General features: G+C 41.3%; 2 protein-coding genes across 7 annotated transcripts in view; one reads left to right on the plus strand and one right to left on the minus strand.

Moving 5' to 3' along the window:
• atl1 (atlastin GTPase 1) overlaps positions 1-2,246 on the plus strand; it is a 24,144-nt gene extending 21,898 nt beyond the window's left edge. For both annotated transcript variants that reach the window (XM_054796534.1, XM_054796535.1), the window contains exon 14: positions 39-2,246. In XM_054796534.1, the coding sequence (XP_054652509.1) occupies positions 39-152 (114 nt within the window). In that variant the 3' untranslated portion in view covers positions 153-2,246. The remainder of the gene's footprint in view (positions 1-38) is intronic.
• sav1 (salvador family WW domain containing protein 1) overlaps positions 1,722-24,184 on the minus strand; it is a 26,592-nt gene continuing 4,129 nt past the window's right edge. For 2 of the 5 annotated variants that reach the window (XM_054796542.1, XM_054796541.1), the window contains 6 exons: positions 22,828-23,057; positions 20,176-20,649; positions 11,254-11,524; positions 10,780-10,935; positions 8,032-8,202; positions 1,722-4,173 (listed from right to left, as the gene is read on the minus strand). In XM_054796542.1, the coding sequence (XP_054652517.1) occupies positions 4,074-4,173; positions 8,032-8,202; positions 10,780-10,935; positions 11,254-11,524; positions 20,176-20,649; positions 22,828-22,921 (1,266 nt within the window). In that variant the 5' untranslated portion in view covers positions 22,922-23,057 and the 3' untranslated portion in view covers positions 1,722-4,073. Of the gene's footprint in view, positions 8,203-10,779; positions 10,936-11,253; positions 11,525-20,175; positions 20,650-22,827; positions 23,058-24,184 lie in introns of all 5 variants that reach the window. The other 3 variants (XM_054796546.1, XM_054796545.1, XM_054796544.1) reach the window with 2 other exon arrangements.

A 24,184-nucleotide genomic window follows, 5' to 3' on the forward strand; every position in this document is an offset into this window, starting at 1 on the left:
TGTATCCTGGCCCTTCACCTCTAACCCTCCCCCTACAGGCACTCCACAAGCTGTACAATGTAGCGGCCAATCACAGGCACCTGTACCAGCACGCCTTCCCCAGGCATCAGGTTGCCGAGGCCGCCGAGGAGCACGAAAAGAAGAGGGACTGAGCACGCTCGGCCTTTTCCCTCATCCTGATGACGACGGGACTGTACACGTACGCCACGTCCAAGCGAGCATCTTCACACGTCAGCTGTCAATCGACACCCGGACGGGCATCTTCATCAAACACCACATGGACTGAAGCGACGCGTGTAGAGAAAAAGATCCAATCCAAGATCCAATCCTCATTGGCGTTTTTTTTCTTCTGAAGGAAGTACGTCGTACGCCGCGTTGGAAGGCCAAACAACAATCACCGCTCACGTCATTGGGTACACCTGCACCGTAGCATTACTAAATGATGCCTTTGCAAAGATAATTGCCACATTGTATTTACGAGAGTTATCATAATATTAATAATAAAACCGCCACCCCATTTTCTACTAAAATGAATTTTTTCTTCATAATGTTACAAGTTTTTCTCCTAAAATTGCAACTTTTTTCCTTGTTAGAGTAGGACTTTATTTTGACTTTATTCTCGTGAATTGACCGCCATTTTTTTTTTTAAACAATTATTTTCTAACCAACTTCTCATAATTATATTTTCACTCTCATCATTTAACAATTTCATGCTTCTCTTCTGTGGATTTCAGCTGCAACACGCATATTGAAGTTTGTGGTGACATTGCCACACATTCTGTTGGGATACCTGAAGGAGAGAGTGGACTGCAACAACCCACAGACCATTGAGGCCCTGAAGACCAACATCCATCAGGAAATTCGGAGAATCCCTCTTGAGACGTGTGGCGATGTCATCACAAACTTCAATGCACGTGTTGCAGCTGGAATCCACAGAAGAGGAGCGTGGATTGAACATGTCATCAATTATTGAACTGAATAAACAAAGTGGGAAACGCCTGGTATCAAATGTTAATTTGATGTTTCTGTTACAAATCTGTAAATACAACTTTTGAATAAGTTCTCATTCCGAAAACTTGTGTATGATTAAAAAGTGGTAACATTTTATTGGCTCACCCTGTATAGGGGTGTTATTTCATGTCTAGAGGGCTCTAATGCTAAAAAGCATATTTAAAAGGCCGTCAACAGGTTTTCTATGTCCTAGACTACAAAAACATTCCATTTATAGATAAGGAATCCTACTTGGTGGAAATTCATTTATCACGGTCAGGTCTGGACCAATTAACTGCGATAAATGAGGACACAGTACTGTACAGGTTATAGATCACAATACTTTTTTTAAGTTGGAAAATTATTGCGATTTTCTTTCTTATAAAATTTGGATTTATCTTACTGAGAGGAGCAAAATATTAAGAACATATGAGGCAGTGCAGTACACAGGTATGACCTGCACCTCTCTGACAGGGTCAGTGAAAATCTTTGTAAAGGCTTCAAATGTGCATGTGCACCTAATGTGGTCTGTGAGTGCATTTACAAGCTATAAATAAGTACTTAATGACGCATTGTCCGCATGGTGTAGATGGTTTATAATGTGTGCGTCATCTTTTGCGATCAGAAATCATGTTTTAAAAAGAGAGGAAAAAAAAAAGTTGTGACAAAGTGTTTCTTGTGACATTCCACGTAGCGTGCTACATAGGCCACATGTGTTTGCCCCACCCACCCCCCCATCGTGGATGAGGCGACATAGCAGGGAGTTGTTTTGTCGATGTGCGGACGTGGTGGCCGGCAAGTACTGTTGCGTTCCTCGACCCATCTGTGGGGAATCCAGCTGTTTGCATGACCACTCGGGAGCCAGACCTCGACGTGGGACGGGGTCTTTTTTGTTTTGTTTTTTTTTTTTGGGGGGGGGGACACAATATCTTCATTCCTGATTTTTGTCAACATCCAAGCCCCACTTTTTGCACATTTGTCTTCTTATTGGCCGACTGTTGCTGTCCCTTTTCGTTGTTAAAAGTCATGTGCATCTGCAGCATTATTGCACATTCATGACTGAGATCACACCTCCGGGGGTTTGAAGCATTTAAAGGCTCTGCGGTCTTCCACGCTGTCAGCATCATCCACATTACGAGGCCACACAGAGGCTTCCACACTGCTGCTGTGTTGCGACGTAGCATTCCCGCTGTTAGGGTTTCATCTGACTTGTGTTCCACGGTTTGCAATATTAAAATGTAAACTACGGCTAGTGAGTGGCTTGTTGTCCGTGTTCATGAAGAAGCTCTGTGAACATTGTCATTCATCTGTACAAAGACTAGATAGGACAGCTTTAGTCTGAGAGAATGATATCCCTGCAAGTGCAACACTACCTTTCACAGCAAGGTTGCGTCAGGAAGGGCATCCTTGAAGTACTGTAAGTAGGTAAGTAAGAAGGCTAAAACCATTCTTGCGATCCGCTCACAGAGAAAAGCTGAAAGTGAAAAGTAATGACTATGGTTACAAGTGAATGGAATGCTCACCACATGACTGCCACTGGCTGGCAGAAGCATAGCTCAACTCTCTTAACGACTGTCATTGTCTACCCCTAAAAGAGCCAAACCATTCTTGGTTGGAGTGTGACTCTACCTTAGAGAACACTGTGGATCCTGCACCATTCCCTAAGACTAGTGCTGTCCTATCTCATCTTTCAGCAGCACCTGATTAACCCTGCTCGGATAAAAGTCTTAAGACAGCCCGAACAGTCCGATTCAATACTCACAACTAGAAAGGACAGCTAAGGTCTAGCTGTCCTAACTAGTCTTTCAGCATGAACTGATGAAGCCTGTTCAGATGTGAGGTGAAACCTCTTCTAAAACAACCTGAACAGTCAGACAGTGCTAGTCTAGCTGTCCTGTTTAGAGTACTGAATTGTTGGCAACTGGATCTTAAAAGATGTTTTGCTTCTCATCTAAGCAGGCTGCATCAGTTCGTGCTCCAAGACTAGAATAGCAATACAGTGTTCCCTCATTTATCACGAGGGGAAGCCTCCCAAAATAGCCCGCAATAAGTGAAATCCGCCAAGTAGCCAACTATATGTTTTTACAATTATTATATGTTTTAAGGCTGTAAAATCTCTCACCATACACTTTATACTTTCTCAGACAGGCATGATTTTCTCACATTTCTCTCTTGATTAAACACCTTCAAAGTTCAAATTTCGTTAGAATTTTAATGTTCAACCTGCTAGGTTGAACACAAGAAATTAAGTGACTCACATGTATTTCAGTCCTCCGACCCTGCCTCTTAGTCCTGGCTGGGGTGTTTTTGTGTGCTTGGTAGAAACATATTGCTCCTGTCATCGCATTTTCCTCAAACGGTTAGATTCTTGTGTTTCTTCTATTGTTTACAATATTGGTGGTTAGCAAGCACCTCACACGGCTAGCTTGTTTGGTAAGAGGCGGCACGAAGGAGACTGATTGACAATGGTCTACAGCCAATCAGGATGCAGAAAACAATGGACGGTGCGGACAGAAGAGAGAATAGAGAGACAGCCCTCGTGCTAAAGCATAGACCTACAACACTCAACTTCCCACAATGCAGTTCTTCTTAAAGGGCCAGGCTCTGCCTGTAAATGCTGTAAGAATGTTTTTTAAAATGTATAAAAATGAACAAATGAAGCCTGTTTATCCATCTAAAACACCCCGAACAGCCCAGTTGATTGAGTTGAGTAACGGATTCCATATTTATGAGATAGCCCTGTCTAGTATTTGTGAATGAACTAATGACACCCTCTCATATGAGAGGTGAAATGTCGACTAGTTGGGGACAGCTCCAGTCTAGCTGTCCCATCTAGTCGTGAGTACTGACTTTATGGCAACTGGATCTTAGAAGACAAAGTTTTGCTTCTCTGAGCAGGCTTCATCTGTTCGTGCTCACACAAGAAAGACAGTACAACTACAGCTCTAGTCTTGCTTTCCTACCTAGACTTTGAGCAAGGCTGTACAGATGAGCGGCAAAACATCTGGTAAAACAACCCGAACAGCCCAGTCGCCATCAATTCAATGCTCACAATTAGATAGGACACCTCTAGTCTAGCTGTCCTATCTAGTCTTTGAGCATGAACTGGTGAAGCCTGTCGGATGAGAGGCAAAATGTCTTCCAAGATAACCTGAAAAGTCCAGTTGCCATCCATTCACTGCCCTGAAAGACATGAAGAAGAACAATGTTTAAGAGTAGAAAGCAGACTTGAGGTTTATTATTACAAAATAACCTTCCGTGTGTAAAGAAGCCGTCTCCAATGGGACTCTCGTAGTGTGTTTGCACCTTCCCCACAAAACAAATGCACAAAGTCTTGGGAGTCCACTGTGTACTACTCAAACACCCTCCTGGGACATTCACAAACTGCTTATGTTCTCATGAGACTTTAATAGGATCTTCAACCAAATTGTTGAACAGATTGTTGAAAAGGGAGTAGGAAGAAGCAGACGTTTATTGAAAGGGCTCAGGACACCAAAACACATGTTAATCGTATTATTTTCGCAATGAAAAATAAAATCATAAGGCATATTTCCTGTCCTGTGCTCGAATGTTGAAATATTTAACATTTTCTACAATTGTCGCCACTTCTTCCGGAGTCTGGAGGAGGAGGAGCAACTGACGTACACCCCGGAAGCTCCCGTTCACGCCGCTGCATTCTCAGCTGTAATGGTCCTGATTTGGGTCCATTTCTGTTGTTTGTTATATATTTTTTCGTATTATGCCAGCTCTTTGTTATGAAGGCTTTTGCTGAAACACTGGAGGAGACGGAGTAAGATTGTTAACATTTCCAAAAAACGCCATTCGCTGTCAGATGCTCCGTCATTGGGGCAATGCCGGCCAGAATACGGCCCCGGCAGATGGAAAAAGTCAAACACCACAAGCATTCCAAGGTGGCAGTAGGTCACTCCATATTTTTAGGGGTACGAAGATACAGAAAACTCACGCTTTGTTTCAGTTTGATACGTTTGTGTTAAGGTTCGATATTTTTTTGATACAAAAAATAAATCACCTTGCCTTTTTAAAATTAGAATTTTATTGAAATTGCCAACATTTTTCAAATTTTTCAACATTTTGAGCATGGTATGAATGTGGGAGCGGAGCTCAGTGGCACTGTGGTTGACAATGCAACCTAAGCCAGAATAGTTACACAGATGCACTGAACTTTCGGCACAGAAGTTGATAAAATAAATATGAAACTGTGTATTGTTCGATAAAGGGGTCATGGTTCGATACAGACACACGTACTGTTACACCCCTACATATTTCCTTTACTAATATTCTCTAAAGTAGTCAGCCTTGTGCTCGGCTAATCAAGTGTTGATTCGTAACTAGCTTGGTTATGATGCAGTAGGTGGCTAATGCGGTATCTGTTGTGGCGCGCAACAATAAATCCAAAGGTTCGTCTTTGATTGCAGCGTACCTACGACTCTTAGAATAATATGGATTTTCATGCCAAATTACTAGCAAAACATGCTGTCACTTGTCTTTCTAGCCTGTCTTGCAGTCCATCTGTCAGTTTCAGTAAGTAACGCCATTTTTTTTTTTTACTAGTTCTATTCTAGGAATCTTAGAATAATAGTATGGGGTTTCATGCCAGGGCTACACAAGCAGCGATCACTGCTCACTGGTCTTATATTTTGCAGTGTGCTGTCAGCTGTCAATGTCACTCACCTACCTACCTGCTGCCAATTTTTTGCGTTGTATCATAGTCATCACAACACAATATCAGTGAATGTTAATATTGTGTTATTTTTGTGCATGGGTCACTTTGTAGGCTTTGCTGGGCATTCCTGGTTGTGATGTCATAGCCAAGATCAGAAAACTCGCAGGGGGGCGTCAAAATCGTGCCAAAATCACCATTTCATTCCACTTCTATTTCATAGTTGTTTATGACGGCAGTATAACAACAATGTTTTATTAAGAGAGTACTTTCATTTTGTTATTGTTTTGGGGTTTTTTTGTAACTTTTTTTTTGGAGTTATGAGCCCTTTAATCCTTCCCCTTCTCCATGTCTCGGTAATGAATGAAAGTTTGTTTACTTCCGGTTTGAATGTTCATACTACTATACTGTATGTTCATGTTTGCGGGATCTCTGTGTGGAAGACGATGCATATTTCCATCTGCGCCTTCAATGAAATAACAGTGCGTGACTTTGTGTATGACAGGGTTGGGCAAACTTTTAGACTCGCGGGCTGCATTGAGTTAATAAAATTGCCCGGTGGGCGAGACTATACGATACTATATGATTTGATACACGCACAGTAGTTTAAGCTTATAATTCAGAAAAAAACAGTCCATGTGGAATTATTTGTCTTACTTAAAGTGTCATACAATAAAAGTGTCATACAATTTGCTATATGTGCTTGTGCCCCTTTTTTCAGGAGCACTTTAGACATCAAATAACAAAATTGGATTTTACAGTTTTTGTTTTCCTGAAGGGCCGCACGGTGGTCTAGTGGTTAGCATGTTGGCCAACACAGCAACACCCTGGAGATTGGGAAGACGTGGGTTCGACTCTCCCTTGGGCATTTCTGCGTGGAGTTTGCATGTTCTCCCCGTGTGCTCGTGGGTTTTCTCTGGGTACTCCGGTTTCCTCCCACATTCCAAAAACATCCAGGTGAGGTTAATTGGCGACTCCAAACAATTTAATTGTCCATAGGTATGAATGTGAGTGTGAATGTTTGTCGATTGGCTGGCGACCAGTCCAGAGTGTCACCCGAAGTCAGCTGGGATAGGCTCCAGCATGCCCCCACGACCCTAATGAGGATGAAGCGGTAAAGAAATTGGATGTTTTCCTGAATAAGACACCCGTAATATGAACTAGGAATGATAATACATTGACTATTAAAGAGTATGTGAACGTCCCTCCTTTTTTACTTTCCAGACAGTGCAGTGGGGAGGTTAAGTTGTGTCACATAGTTGTTGACTTGTGTTTGTTTGGCACCATGGGTGAGGTAGATGTCTGGACTACTTAAACCATCAAAAGGTTGTCTCAAATTGACTGATCCTGACTACTTCCAAGTCATGTTGCCAGACTGTATGTTAAAAATTTAAATTAAATACCCTGGAAGCAACTGGCGGGCCGGATTCAAATGTTTGGCGGGCCGGATATGGCCCCCGGGCCGTAGTTTGCCCATCCCTGGTATATGAAATCCTACTAAATTCTGTTGAGAACATGTTTATGTACATACATGTTTAGATATTATAATAATATATTAAAATATTTCTAATTCTTCCCGCTGGTAGTAACAACCAGCATTCTCTTATGGCTTTTGCAACGTTTTTGAATATATATATTTTTTCTTGAAAAAGGAGGCGTCTTTTGAACAAAACAAAACAGACAACATCTCCCTGGAGAGCTTAAAAAAGATCTCGTGAAGTGTTTCCAAAGAGCTTCCAGTAGCTTATCAGCCGGCTCGGCAGCACACGAGGCAAATGCTTATCTTTAATTAAATAAAGACGCGTTCCTAGTTGACACTTAAATATGGTCCGTGTGGATTGTCTGGGAAAGGCTACAAAAGGAATAGCGTCCGAGGTTGCGGCAAAAAGCAGAAAGCAGGGGTGGGTTAAAAAAAGGCCAAACGAGAAGAAGCTGCCAAATCCTCCCTCACAGGAGAAGAATGACGCATTTGAGATAAGGAAACATGTGCTGACCTTTTTAAAAAAATAATAATAATAATAATAATAATAATGTTTTTGGTTCACTGTAAAAAGGCACAATCTGTTTTCCACCCCGTCTTTTGCAGCTAAAAAGTCAAAGTCCATACATAAGAGCACCACAAGCCTACGTGGCACGTTCTCCACTCTCGCTCCTTCAGGGGAGCGTTTGTTTTCAGTTCCTCAAGCCAGCGTGCGTCTTCCTGTCCGCTATATTTGGATCAAGCCAAGACACAGATGTGTTTGGTAAAGAGGCAATCCTGTTTCAAAGGGACCCAACCCCCCCAACTGTGGGAACCTCCGCAGAGTGGGCGGAGTCGTCACATGTTCCCCATGAAGTTCTTGTTAGGCTGCTGGGCGTACCACTTCTGCCGCTGCTTGCGAGCCTCTGCCTCGGACAGCAGCGCCTGGCGGTACGCCTCGTACGACTTGACGATGTGCTCCAGCTCCTTCATGAAGAGCAGCTTCAGCATGCCCTGGTACGTGTCCAGGTCGGCCAGTTGGAAGAGCTCCCACTTCAGGATGTGGTCGTACCTGATGAGGGAAGGCGAGAGGCATGCATTTATAAACCATGGCGACAGAGGCCCACTCAGTAGAGTGCAGATCTCCACCAAGGCCGAGCAACTGTGCCTACAGGTAGTAGTAACTGATGGCTGCCTCCTCACATTTAGCCGCCTAGTGTCAAAGTCACCCTCCTCGATGTGAATAAAAACAACAGTCCTAAACTGGTGTCCATTGCCTTCCATTCCTGTCCTGTAGGTGGCGGTATGTGCAGTGGACAATGTGAAAGAAATGATGCATGCACTACCAAATTCAAGTGGTGCACGCTTTGGCCAATAATACAGGATACTACATATTTGCCACAAAAAAATACAGTAAAAAAAAGCAAAATTGTGTGTATCTAATTAGCCTGTCACCAAACATTGGCGGCATCCTTGCACAGTTTATTAATTACCGCATTTTCCGGACTATAAGTCGCTCCGGCGTAGAAGAAGCATCACTCAAAAAATACATGAAGAGGAGGGGAAAAGAAACACACATAAGTGGCACTGGACTTGAAGTGACTTTTGGCCGTATTTATGATGGCGCTGTTATCAGAGCGAGCTTTTTTTTTTAAGGAATGTCAGTGTTTACAACAGGGGTGGCCATTACGTCGATCGTGAGCTACCGGTAGATCGCCAAGGTAGTTTGGGTCGATGGCGTAAACGTCACTTTGTAGTTGTCATGTGACATCAATCAGCTGACATTAAGGTCCCCTCCTGATTCACGCTTGCTCCCCCGCAGTGTTTCAAGCTACACACGAAGATGCAACTTTAATCTTTATGATTGTGATGATGGATGAACTAACTCTGCCGTAAGATGTCTTTATCTATAACTAAAGTATCTGTTCACTTGTAGCAGCTAGTTATGTAGAAAAAAAAGTGTATTGTTTACTGGCTTTGCTTGGCGTCATGAACTCTACTATAGAAATCAGTGTTTTCTACACGTTGGCTTCTTAAACTATTATTTCATGATGAAATTAAAAATGTGCCCATTGGTGAAACCTTTTCAATATGTTGCCTTAACTTGGGCTGCATTGTCTTTTACGTCATCATTTTAAATTCTTGTATATTGCTAATGTTTGACAGCAAATGCTAACTGGATGTAATACATGAACTGTGTGCCCTAATGAACGTTACATAGCTAATGTGACTGACATATTACCAGTACTCAGGCTATGTACACAGCTATTTAGGACTTATGTGGAATTATCCTTATTTCCATATTGAAGTGAATTATGATAGCAACTACTTTGGTTACATGTAAACTTGTGAAATGTGAATGTGAAATACTAATCATTCATATTTAGAATAGAATTTCAGAGCTTACTGGTTACATTTTGTATATGTTATGTTTTATAGAAAGAGGTAGATCATTTTGACTTGTACTTGCATGCTGAGAAAGTGCGTGCACTCCTGATATACAAACGTACATAAATACCTACTCATATTTTATTGAAATGAATATAGTAAATATATATATACTTTCTATATTTATAGTAGTAGGTAGATCTTTGGGAAAAGTGCGAGCACCCCTGGTTTACATAATGAGTATTTTTACATTTAGGAAATAACAGCCTCTCTCCAATTAGCACCCCGCCTCCAATTAACGCTCTGCCTGTAGTTACAGTCGTCCCTCGTTTATCGCAGTAAATTAGCTCCAGACCTGACCATGATAAATTAATTTCCGCAAAGTAGGATTCCTTATTTACAAATGGAATATTTTCATACATGACCTTCTATATATGGTTTTTAGCATGATTAGAGCCCTCTGGACTTTCGTAACACCCCTATAGTCACTTATACAGTAGTATTACCCAGTACAGAAGGCATAATAATAGAACATAAGACATCTTAGACACAAATAAGTTATAACATAGACTCACACATTAGCATCGACAGCATACTTCCTGCGGTGGCTCTTGTCTCATCGACGTGACGTTGCTGTCACCTAGTGACCAGTGTTTGTGATTCAGGAGCCCTCTTTATTAACAAGCAATGAACATTCACACAGGAGCGGCTCTCGGACAGCCAGTCGCACCCTCCACTCTGCTAACCATGCTAACACTCAGCAGTCAATTCTAGCAAGCTGACATCACACGTGTCACTTCACCAGGCCCCGCCTCTTAAAGGCGAACACAACAAGTCACGGTTACTGTATTACATGATGTAACACGTGTTCTGAATGCCCAATATTTGTATTGTCTTTCATTTAGCCATTTTTTTATGCTTGAAATGCCTAATTGAGGCCAAGAGTGCACACAATTTGCTTAAATATAATAATAGGGTTAAGGAGATTATTCATTAATTAGGCTTATTCATTCATTTGTGAAAAACTGCGATAAAGTGAGGGCGGGATGTTCAAACCGCAATGAAGCGAGGGACGACTACGTCTAAAAAAAAAAAAAAAAAAAAAAAAAAGAGGTAGTAGGTTTCATTTGACAGCAGTAAGGAAAAAAAGAATGCTAAAGACATACGCTATGCAAGTGTCAGTGATAGCACCTTGAGAGTGGGCTATATCCCTGGAAATTCTGACCAAGTTCCAGGCCGACATCTAGCTCCAAGTACTCACTTGAGGGGGGCGCGGGCGTAGACCTGCAGCCAGTCTGGGATCTCCGCAGTGTGGTAGGGGTTGGCTGGCACCAGCACCGGCTGGTTCCTCTCGGCAGGCCGTGGCTGATAGGTGATCGGAGGCGGTAGAGGTGGTGGCTGGTCGTAGCGAGGAACACTAGAAGAAACGTGTTTAATGACTGGTTGTGAGGATGCAGTTCCACTCCAGTCCTGCAGGTGGCCGTAATGGCCAAATGCCACACACACAACTGGCTTTTTTTTGGACCTGGTGGGTCACCGCCCCACACGGCTCCAGTGCTTGCGGACAAAAACTGAACTCCCAGATCCACAGAATCTGCACAAAAATGTAATGACTTTACCTTGGCCGCTGTGCCATCCCTCGAGAAATTTTGGTGAAATTTGCCATGTGGTGTTTTGTGTAATCCTAACTTGCCACCCCCCAAACACTTATGAAAACATAACCCAATGGCAATACCTTGGAGCACAGGGGTGCCGGTACTGCGCCCTCTTGTTGATGTGATCCACGTAGTACACCCCAAACTCGGCCGACTCCACCTTCTCCCAGCCTGGAGGGAGTCCCTCTCTCTCCAGAGGGTGGCTCCAGTGCGTGGTGTTAGTGTTGTGGTCGATGTAGTACTTCCTGCCACGGATGGTCCAGTCCACGGTCCAGCCGGCGGGGAGGGGCATCTCCTCTGCCGTCAGACTAGAGAGGTTCCCCAGGGACTTGGCCTGTATTCGACCTATGCCTGCGGAGGAGAGCAAATATTTCTCTTTTATTTTTTCAGGAGACCTCGAGGGAGCCAGCGAGATGTCTGACCAAACATTCAGAGCGGAGACCGCTGCGGGCCAAAAGTGGCCTGCGGGGAGAACTGACGTTTTTGGGAGAGTTGAAAAACATCACGTTGGGAAGGATGAGGAATGTGAGGCATGAGGATGTGATTGGCAGGATGGGAGAGGAATGCGGGGAGGCTTCACTATAAAAGAGTGACTGACACAAAGACGATCAACTGTGTCGCTATATTGACTATTTGAACTGTGGATGGACTGAAACCCACCCCCCCAAAAAAGACATCTCTTCTTGATACTACTTGAACCATTTTTCATTGTTAGATTATGGACACATTTTCACCACGACATGTCCCACTAGCCAGACTGGATGGGAGAAAAGTAGGGATGCTTTACGGTGCCGATTCCAATACCGATTATCCAAAAGTTAGATCGTCCGATACCGATATCAATAATATGGATGAACTCTACATTTTTCAGTTTATTTATGATGAGTGGTATTGGGCAGGGCCGCCCTTAGACGATTCCAAAGGCCACTGGCAAATAGACGGATTGTCTTTTTTTTTTTTTTTTTTTTTTAAATAGCGTATGAATGCTGTTAAAGGCCGAGCCTGGCCCTTTAAGAAGAATTGGATTGTGGGAAATTCAGTTTTGTGGTCCTGTGCTTCCCTCTCTCGTCTGTCTGCACCGTCCATTGTCTTTTGCATCCTGATTGGCTGTAGATCGATGTCAAAAAAGGTGATGGTGCCGTGTCTCCTGTGTCATCGCTAGCTCCTGTGTCATCGCTAGCTTGTAGTCTTGGCATGTTTGCAAGTTTCTCCCTGAGAAAACCCACAAAACGTTCTCCGCCATTACGGAATAAATTAATCTTTGGTTCGAGGAGGAGGACCCGGAGAAGGAAAATACGACGACAGGAGCAATATGTTTTAACAAGGATACAAAAACGCTGCAGTACAGAGGAACGGTGCCAGGACGGAAAGGCTCAGTCACAGGAGTGAAATGCGCTTGAGTCACTGAATAATTCCTTCTGTGCAACCTTGTGTTTAAACAAGAGAGAAATGTGAGAAACTGTTATTGCCTGTCTGAGAAAAGTGTCTAACGTGTATGGTGAGGGGTTTTACAGCCTTAAAACATATAATAAACATATAATAACATATAATAAATGAAAAAATAATGAAGCTGGCTACTTCGTGGATTTCACTTATTGCGGGCGATAAACAAGAGAATACTGTAATATGAAGAGATGGGAAATTAATTGTTAAAATTTGTTTGTTTTTTTAGTTCAAGATAACAAAAAGGACAAACAAACAAACTGAGAAATAATGTTTCCTGTTAAGAGAATAAATAGAGTGTCCAGGTTGCAGGGGTGTCCAACTTTCATCACTATTACAGCTGTCAACTAGGGATGCCCCAATCCACATTCTTTTGGCTTCAGTGTTGATTTTTTTGGGTGGATTTTTTTACGGAGCAAAAAAAAAAAAAAAACGGGACAAAAAGACAGAAAGCGGAAGTGCCGCCCGGACAGTCTATGGTGGTGCACCTAAGTGTAATGGGCGCACGATTTCCCATGCGGCTGCTTTTTTCTTTACATCTCTATTCCATGTTTATTTGAAGTGTGGATCATTATCATGTGGATCATCATGCAAACTATTGATTACAAAAAAAGATGCATCGATAATCGTCTTATCATCGCATCGCAGGCCTCTGAACCGTAATCGCATCGAATCGTGAGGCGGCCAGAGATTCCCACGCCTGCGGGCCGCAAATGGACCATACTATACCATCATGTGCAAAAAATAAATAAATATTTTTTAAAATATTATTTAAAAAATGTAAATACAATTAATAAACATATATACAGTATACATATATATATATATATATATATATATATATATATATATATATATATATATATATATATATCTCAAATTCCTTCTTAGTTTAATTCTTTTTTTTTTGTATTTAGAAAGCATCTCAAGAGGTTTTGTTGCCTAGCAGCATTATTTGCCAAATGTTAGAAAAATGTTGCATGTTTGGAGAGGAAAATCTTTTTAAAAACAAGACTAAAATCAGATGTACATGTATTCCTTGTGTGAATTATTTCAAGCCTGCAGCTGTATGAGTAGAAATCAGCCTGACAGACGTTTGCGGTGAGTTTGCATGGAGACAGAGACAAAACGTTGAAAAAAACCCAAAAAAGAAGCCAGATGAATCCGATACGTTTTACAAAGCGGCGACAAGAGCAAGAGGCCACTAGCAGCCGCGGAGTGAAGAAGTGGAATGTGTGCACACGCCACAGAAATGTGCACCGCCTACTTCTCAACCTACTCATCATCCTCCCGCTGAGGGAATATGCGTCCAGCGTGAACACTCATGGTCATAAATCATGGACTTTCTGATCATGTATGTATTCCCGAATGACACACTCTAATATCAAAGTGTGGGGGGTTTTTTGTTGTTTTTTGTTTTTTTACATAAATCGGTCCCACGACACATTCTAAAAACATATTTAACAAGAAAACTTAATAAAAACCAGCAGCTAAACAGCAAAAATGGAAAAAACAGCTGTAATTTTATAAGAATAAAGTAAAATGTTAGGAGAAAAAGTTGTAATCCAACAAGAAAAAGTCTTAATTTTTCCACAATAACACTGCAATATTATGAGGAAAAATGATATAATTTTAGTAGCATAGCATCAAAATATTCAAGAAAAAAATTTTGAAATATTGAAAATTGAAATGGTTGGAAATGTAAAAAAAAAAAAAAAAAAACAGCAGAAATGGTGGAGAGAAAAGCTGGAATTTTATGAAAATTAAGTAAAAATTTGAGAAAAAGATTGTATTTTAACGAGAAAAAAAGTTACAATTTTACGTGAAAATAAATCTTAATATTACGAGGAAAAATGTAATTGTAACTGTTAGAAACAGTGGAAATATTAAAGAAAAAAAAAGTTTTTTGTTTTTTTAAATAATTTTTTAAAAAGATTTGTATATTAGCATAAACAAACAAAACAACAAATTTTCATTTTTGTAACATAAGGCTACAAAAAAGTTATTATGGTAGTAAACAAAAATAGAAAAAAAATTATTTTATGAAAGTAAAGTAAAAATGTTAAGAGAAAAAGATTGTATTTTAACGAGAAAAAAGTAGCAATTTTACAAGAAAGAAATATTATGACAAAAACTAGTATAATTTTAGGGACATAAAGTTGAAATACTAAAGAAAAAATATGTTGTTTTTTTCAAAAGTCGTAATATGAGGAGAAACTAATGACACAAAAAGTGGTTAGCATGTTGGCCACACAGTCAGGAGATCAGAAAGACTGTGGAAGCCCAAGCACGTGCGTGCGTAGGTTTTCTCCCATTTTCCACGTTAAGTTAATTGGCGACTCAAAATTGTCCGCAGTGAGTGTGAACGATTGTTCGTCTATATGTGCCCTGCCATTGGCTGGCGACCAGTCCAAGGTGTACCTCGCCTCTTGCCCCAAGTCTGCTGGGATAGGCTCCAGCATGCCCTAATAAGGATAAGCGGCATAGAAAAAATGGATGGTACGAGAATAAAATCAAAATATTATTGGAACAAAGTCATAATTCTGAGAAGAAAATTTACAAAAAGAAAGTTGAAATAGTTGGAAAATTTAAAAAATGCAGTGGTATGCCATCAGGGCTTAAACACTATTAGAAGCACTGACCTACAATTACAACTTGTCGTATTTGTTAGATAAAATTGGACTCATTTATTCCCATAATTTGCACTGCACTGTTTTCGGTACGTGTATGTTTGATTTTTCTTGTCCAATCACAGCTTGTGTGAGTTGCCAAGTCAACATAATCTGCTCCAGGCCTTCAGAATCTGGCCCACGTCACTTAGCCCCATTCCTAATAGAGTTTGATTGGCTGCAGCTTCGCAGTAACCTCACTATTTTTTCCATCCTGATTGGTTGACATCTGAAAGCCTGTGCCTCCAAGTCAAAGTTACCAGTGCAATGCATCATCACATGAACAGCCCAGCACTTAATTGAGCCTGTTCCCACACTAACAACAAAAAAAAGAATACATCTAAATAAAAATAATAAACATATTTTATACGTACGTCAGCCTTGGAAGGGGTTTGTTTGCCACTCCCACTGGAAGTCTTCCAAACCAGTGATGATGAGCAATAAGTGTGATGTATTTGATTTCATTTTTTATGATTTTGTCATGTTATTGGACAAATACTGATTGTGAACTACTCAGGATGATGTTGCAGTGTAGAGGTTAGGAGTTGTTTGGAGATGATGTATTAGAGGGTAAAGAATGAGCTGGGTTTGTTGCTTAAACAACACTGGTATTCATCCATTGTTAGACTGCGTTTTTGTATATTGCAGAGTTTCCGCTTTCGACTGGGTCTGTATCTGCTCCTCCTATCACTCCTGTACCACTGAAAATGTACAATGTAAACATCAACTTATACAAGTAAGACAACTGAGGGGCTAGCCACATGGAAAGTAAGTAAGTAATTTATTGTTTCAGCCTCTTATCCACACAGGGACGAAATTCCGGTTGACCTTAAATGGTATTTTTTGACAACGGCTTCCAGAGTGGTCGTTTCTGCAGGCAATACGAGAACGATGGCGTCACTAACCCACCACCGCCTCGACAAGCCAACATAATATCTGAATATTTTGACGGACACGACTCGCCTCAGCCGACATTTTGTTGTCTTATTTTCCATAATGACTCGGAGAAGTCATTCCACTTCTCGTAAGAGGCCGGACTTGTGCGCATCTGTTCTTTCTTCTTTTCTGGTTTGGAGTGTCACATGGCTCCATCTGCGTACCTGTTCATGGTGCTACACGTAGGTGTGGCGCTTATAAACGACAACTGAGAAAGACGGGACACAAATGCCCCCAAAAAGAAAATCATAAGCAGCTGAAAATGCTAATGGTGCAGCAAAAAGAAAGTCTGGATTAAACTAAAAACTTGTGAGCGACTGGCAAAAAGCGGAGAATACCCTAATTAAAATGCAGAAAATAAACTAAACTAATCGCGTGCTGAAAGCTAGATGACCACAACTAGAGTAACAAGTTCACAAATGGGTGCTTGAACAACGTGCTGCGGGGAGAGGCTTGTCAACAGTGCAGTTACGTTTCTACGCCCAGGTAGGTGCCAAGGCGATGAATATACAGTAGACGACTTTGCGGGTTGTTCAGGCTATAATTACCTGATTAACTGTTAATATGTTACTTTAACATACCATCTACAGTGCTGTGAAAAGTTGCCCCCTTCCTAATTTCTTACATTTTTTGCATGTTTGTCACACTTAAATGGTTCCGATCAAACAAATGTAAACATTGTTCAATGACAACACACCTGAACACAAAATGCAGTTTTTAAATGAAACTTTTTGTTATTAAGGGAGAAAAAAAAATCCAAACCTACATGGCCCTGTGTGAAAAAGTGATTGCCCCCCTGTTAAAACACAACTTGGAGATCTCTCAGTGTGGAAAAGGTTATGAAGCCATTTCTAAAGCTTTGGAACTCCAGCCAACCACCGAGAGAGCCATTATCCACAAATGCCGAAAACAAGGAACGGTGGTGAACCTTCCCAGGAGTGGCCGGCCAACCAAAATGACCCCAAGAGTGCAGCGACGACTCTTCCGAGAGGTCACAAAAGGCCCCACAACAACATCCAAAGAACTGCAGGCCTCACTTGCCTCAGTTAAGGTCAGTGTTCATGACTCCACCATAAGAAAGACACTGGGCAAAAACAGCCTGCATGGCAGAGTTCCAAGACCAAAACCACTGCTGAACAAAAAGGCTCATCTCAATTTTGCCAGAAAACATCTTGATAATTAATAATTACCTTAATAAAACAAAAATAATTGGCTGCAATTTTTGCATTCCCTAATATCGGCCCCCCACAATCCATACCGGTCGGGCCCTAATAAAAATGCTTGATGAAATGTGGGGGCCACCACAGTAGGATACTGTATGCCCATTAAAACTAGAAAGACGTGAGCATGTGGCTGCACAGTCAGCTGTTTGTCATGTTCAGTCACATAAAGCGCACATTGAAGCCGTGAACACAAGGACAAGACGATGTAGTTGTTGTCGAGCCGTGCGAACCGGCCCTGAATTCCTTTCACACCGACTTAAGTGTGACGTGCAGAAGGAGCATCCGGAACGGATGTGAAAAGACTTGTTCATGTGCTGGGATCTATCTTTAAACGTGGCCGCAAAACATCTCAACATCACGTGCGCAACATAAGGCTTATTACTATTATTATTATCTGATATGTCCACACATGTTTGAAAAATGTGCTTCAACCGAGGTTGTATGAACGATGTTGCCACGATTCTGCACACAGCCACCAGGGGCATGTCTGCATTGCTATGATCTACTGCATAATCTGAATAGACTGTAAGACATTAGTATTATGTTATTGTAATGTGATGTAGCAATCTAATGCGATTGTCATTTACTGTTGTATAGCATAAAGAAAAGTATGACATCAAATTTAATAATTTGACGCTGTGTTTGTTAAAAAATGTTAAAAACAATGTTAAATAAAAATTTAACAATTATAAAAATACAAATAATACAATTAAATGTTTTAAATTAAAAAACATGAAATAAAAAAATAATTAAAATGAACAATAATTAAAAAAAATAGAAATGTTTCAAAAAGTTTAAACAATCAAAGTTAATACCACAAAATGATAGTGACTCATCATCGGTGATTTGGTGTGTGTGGCTGACAGGCGCAGTGTGTCGTTACCGGAACGGGCAAGAACGGCAACAACGTCTTCAGTGCAAGTGTGCGAAGTTCATGCTCCTTACTTCTCATTGTCATCCGAAAAAACGAACCACCAATGTCTCCCTGTCTATAACAAATACAATATTGCAGCGGTGTTCAGAGTGTGGCCCGGGGGCTAGTTTCTAATTCGCCCACGGCTCGTTTTTGAGTGGCCCAAGGCACATTCTAAAAATATAATTTAACAAGAAAACTTAAAAAAAAAAAACAAACATAAAAAAACTGCAAAATCAGCAGTCAGTCAAAGACAAAATATGAAAAATATATAAGAAAATAAGCCATGGACGACAGTTTACCTTGGAGAGGTGCATAATCGATGGCGGACAGGAAGTGATGTCGGTATTTGCGTAGTTATGGCATAGCGTTGTTCCCGTTGCTTGTCTCACCAAACAATTACTGACACCTAGTGACCAATGTAGAATACTACATTCACAAGTGGAATACTGTTACTTATGCTGTATTTCTATTTTACTTCATTTAGACATGTTTATGCTTAAAAATGCTTCATTTGGGCAAGAAATACGTACAATTTGCTTAAATATGCATATATTTGAGCAATATTCGGCCGTAGTCAACCACAAAACAGTAATCACTTATGAATCATTTTTTGAAAAAAAAAAAAAAAAACCTGATTGAGGGAGTGATGTTAGAACCGCGATGTGGCAAAGGAATGCATCACAAAGCTGAGACGCCGTTTTTCCTTGAACTACAGTATATAAAACTTCTAGGCATCTACTACGGATGCTCCGATCAAGCCACCGATTAGCCAATTTCCAATGAAAAGCACATGATTGGCATATGCTGATAAACGCCTGTCAACACCGATCACCTGTGGCTCGTACTATTGCGGCCTGCAGCCATCACCTGCGTGCAGTGTAGTGTCCTCTGCCCACTTTCCTTCACACTGCGCAGGCGTGCCAAAAAAAAATCAAACATGTGGAACGTACCCACCAACACGTGCCATGAAAATTATGTCGGTGTCGCGTTCAAAAGCTTTGGCATTCCAACGCTAACGCAGCCAAAACACTGGAAAGCACTCGCCCGTATATGTGCAACAGTCAGAAGGCTAAGCAAATAACCCGAAACATAATTGAATTCATCGGACCAGCCTTCATCAGCGGTGGAAAACACCGGGTACGCCGACTGCTCTCTCACTTGGAGCCTGCCGGCGTGCTACCTGGAAGACCTGCTAGAACGCCATCAGACAATGTACTCTCACATCCAAAATCTCCATAAAGAAGGCGTCTCAGCCTCTGGAAGTTTCACCAGTGATATTTCATATCATATGCTGTAGCATACAGCAGGGGTGCAGCCAGGAATTCTGGGCCCCATGAAAAAAAAAAAATCTTACCTTTTTCCTTAATTAATTACTAATTTTAATAGTGGGGCAGTTTGGGGACCTTGGAATTGCCCTGACTTTTCCATTTATAATTAATCCCTGGGATCTGTATCGGCATGCCTAATATCTACATATGCTGCATTACAAAATATAAAAATGGCAAAGTTGCATCCTTTCATTTTTCACAATGTGACACTCGCTGAGAAAAGGTTTGGACACCCCTGGTTAAGACCATGGTATGCTTGTGGACAAGGTGATCACTCGTCTGAATTTCTGTTGACTGCTTCCCAAGAAGCGACAATCCCTCTTTAAAGACCATCTTTGGTCATCCGTTAAATAGACAATCTATGTTAGTGGACCCGAAAATCGCTCCAAAAGTGAAGTCCGGCCCCCGTTCCTTTGCTTTCTGAATGTGTGGGCCCCCCTCAACATTTAATTTATTTCAGGATGTGTTAGGATATCATGGGTTTTACCTGAGGGGGGTCTGCTCGGAGCTGGGGGCGTGTGTTGCCGCGGAAGTCTTTGGAAGTTGGGTTCACTGAGCTCGTAGTAGCGATAGTCGTCAGGGAAACGCTCCGGGAGTCTCCTAGGCTGCTGCTGGCCATCGTAGTATGACGCCTCCGAGGGGTAATAGTAGCGCCCAGTGTCTCCGTTCTCGGACACGGGGCTCACGTCCGTTAGGAAGGACTGCGACGAGCCGCCGTACTCGCGGGGCAGCTCGCCCAGACTGCGGGGCAGGTAAGGGGGCGCTGACAAGCGGTGGCTCTCGCGGCGGGCCACCTCGTGAGGGGACCTCTGCACGGGTGGGCGGAGGAAGCTCTTATTGCGGGACGCCACAGGCTCACGGCTGGGGGGCACGGGGTAGGCAGAGGGTCCCATGTCTGGTAGGGGGACGTCGGAACGTCTGGGAATGGTGGGTCCATGGCGGATGAATGAGGGCATAAGATCTAGAAAAAGAAATATTTTCATTGCAAAAAGTTACACTCTTTACTAGTTGTCGGCCAATAATTTTGACGTACAGTATATCGGTATTGGCCTTTATTTAAATGCGATATCAAGATATCAATTTAAAACTGGGTTATTTCGGCACAGATGCAGCCGCGCCTCTCTCTACTGCTGGCTGCGACTTCTGTCTCCAGCATTGCTTCACCCATGGCGCCATCTGATTGGTTAAGCAAGCCACAGCACGCAAGAGTGGCAGAGCCAATCTGAAGTGGACGCTATTATATATATATATATATATATATATATATATATATATATAATATTATATATATTGGTTATCGGCCTCCTTAACTACTAATTATCGGTATTGGCCCTGAAAAACCCATATCAGTCGATCTCTACTTTTTACCCTATGATCCCAAAACACTCCCTCTTATACAAATGTAGCAGTAACAGTAGTACGTGTTAGGGATTATCGTGCCTGTTGCGAGATCATTCAAAGACACGATAAAAGCCTGTTGTTGTTCCGGAGATCAAGTCTGGTGCTTGTGTGTTTCACCCAACATTACAGTAACATTACTGACACGCCTTTGAATGCGTCTTCTGAATGCCTTATATTTGTACGGGGGATTGTTTAGGTTTTTTGGAGGCCACGTTCAACCGCAAAATAGCATGATTTATTCATATATTTTTGAAAAACCGGGAAGCCATAAAATTTGAGGTGTTAAGCAGCGTTCTAAAATACATTTTTCCTTTCAAACTTTCACAAGTTCAGACCCAATGGATTTTTTTTCTTATTTCATCTGGCCTTTTTGTTACAACGCCTGACTTTTGTTTTTTTTTTTGAACAGGAAAAACAATATTTCACAAAAAAATGAGGTGAAATGTTAGGGATGAGGTTATGACAGCCTTGACTAGGTAAACAATTCATAACAATATTAATTTTGATGCACTGACATTTGTGGAACAAAAGGGAATTACCAAAAAAACTAACCTTTTACTTGTAGGTCCCTGTCATAAAAGTGCAACAACAATGCAAAAAATCTTACTTTTTATGAAATGCCAAAGACAGAAAAACATTTTTTATGCCCTTTTTGTCACAAGAACACCTGCTTTCCTCCATGCAGAAAATCACAAACCATGCAATATTTTAGGAATCAGCCATAAATCCTTCGATTAAATGATTGTGGAGACGTGCACCGGGTATCGGAAGACGAGCAACCGCGTGACAGGCTGTCTTTTAAACAACAGGAGAGCCTGTGTTCTTGACCTATCATTGCCACTTTTGAGGAAATGTGTCATTGTTTGAGAGGCTTTGCACTTTATTTCGCATTATCGATTTGACTGAAGGCTGGAATTTGTGTTTTTTCATTGTTATATTTTATGATGATCCCATTAAACGAAAAGACGTTCATTCAGCGAGTCTTTCTTTGGTCTGTGCCAAAAAAAAGAAATACATTTGACGGGTTAGTGCTTTTCGGGATTTGATGAGCTCTTTTACATATTTTAACATACTGTAAAAATTCCAGTCATGTAAGATTAATACCTTCATCAACAAACATTGACCGTAGAATCGAATCGTTTGTGTAATGTGTCGGATTGTTCTGTTTACAAAATAGACCGTTTCTTTGCATCATTACCTGTGTATCTAGATTCGACTCCAATCCTCTATCACACACAGATTTAAATCCCTAGCGGAAGTGATAAAAAATTATTTATTTGTAAAAGGTGATGACATTTAAGTCCAAATACCACCTTCTATGCAAACAAAGAGCTGGAAGAACATTGGACTTTCTTATATCGGGCAACTTTATGTCGGACGACTTTAAGAGTAATACGAATAGCCATTTACAGTATTGGCATTAGTGGTCACATGACCTCACTGTTTGGTTTTTAGCATCAGACGATAATAACATGGCTAAATTTTAAAGCTAGCACTGCGCTGATCAGGCGAGCCACTTGTTGCTAGCGGCGCAACTACGTAAACTGTACTTAAACTTTTAAAAAGTGAACCACAATGCGACGCAAAAAGATGTTTCTGAGTTGTTGGTGTGGGAAAACACCTGTACTAAGGCGAGAAAGACACCATGGACAGTAGCTCGCTAGGCTAGGCTAGGCTAGGCTAGGCTAGGCTAGGCTAGGCTACTAAAAAGCCCTAGGGCTAGGAGCCTGTTGCTTACTTCTGAGTAGCGGCGACGTCTCCTTCTTGACGTACTTGCCGTGTACCTCTGCTGGTTTGGACGACTCGCTTTTACTTTTCTTTCGTGAGAGCATAACTCCGCTGTGTGTCGGCGGTCAACATCAACAACACGTCGCCGCCATGCCGCCCCGCTCTCCTCCTTCTCGCACAGCGCCGAGAGACAGCATTTGTTGGGCTTTGGAGGAGCGTCAGCCCGCTAGCCCGCTGATGCTAAACAGGAGCAGAAGACTGATTGACTTGAGGCTGGGACCCAAGGATCTGCGCACGTGCGTGTGCTCGGGCACAACACAGCAAACGTCGGGAACGCGCACACGCACAACATTTTGGTTGTTTGAATAAAATCAGCTATTATGAGAAGAAAGTTATGGAAGCCCGTTTCCGCCACTGAAAAAAATATTCCAACGGAAAATCACAATAATGAGCTAAAAAGTGGAAATTATGATATAAAAAGTAATATTTATGCGATAAAAAGTCATAAGTACAAGATACACATCTAAAGCAACACACACGAGCACGAGTCTTCTTTTTTGTCTCAAATATATTATTGTATCTTATAACCACAAAAAAATTTTGAGGAAGAGACCAGATTTTTCCCCAACACATGTTATTAACACAACTGTTCCAGTAAGTTATTACAGGCGAAACAGAATCAATATTATTTTGGAACAGAGCACAGATTTTACAGTTGTTCTTCCTTCCAGATGGGTTGAAGCATATTTGACCAACTGGTGAGTCCGTTACGACAGTAAAGGGAGCATGAAGTATATTAACAGACATACTACTTTTGAACAACATGAGTACACCAGACAGAACAGCATCAAATCCTATGGCATACTGTTTGGGAGTTGTAGGTATACCATGATATTGAAGAAACTCTTCATAGGAACAAGACACCATTGCCGTTGAATAGCTGCTTTACCCAAATAATATTATTGTTAAACCATTCCGCAAAGAATATGGATGTGTTCTTGTAAAGTATATCCTTGTTATTCCATATAGAGTATCTGTTGTGTTTGTATATCATAGACCATGCAAGCAGTACTTGTTTATGAAAGCTGGAGAGATGAATAGGGTTTTTTTCTATGTTATAGTTACACACTAAAAGGAATTTGAGACCTCCAATTTTAGAGAAAATATAATTGGAGATACAGTTCCATATTGAGTTTGTTTTTTTCAAGAACTGTTTGATCCAATTGATCTTAAAAGGTATTATTTCGAGAAGCAAAGTCCAAGAAATGAAGCCCCCCCTTCTCATGTGTGTTTATGACCACAGATTTTTTTGTATAATGTGTCTTATTTTTCCATAAAGGGTTGAATAACATCAGTCTAGATATTCC

The sequence above is a fragment of the Dunckerocampus dactyliophorus genome, chromosome 13, assembly GCF_027744805.1.
Source record: "Dunckerocampus dactyliophorus isolate RoL2022-P2 chromosome 13, RoL_Ddac_1.1, whole genome shotgun sequence".
NCBI classification, from domain to species: Eukaryota; Metazoa; Chordata; class Actinopteri; order Syngnathiformes; family Syngnathidae; genus Dunckerocampus; species Dunckerocampus dactyliophorus.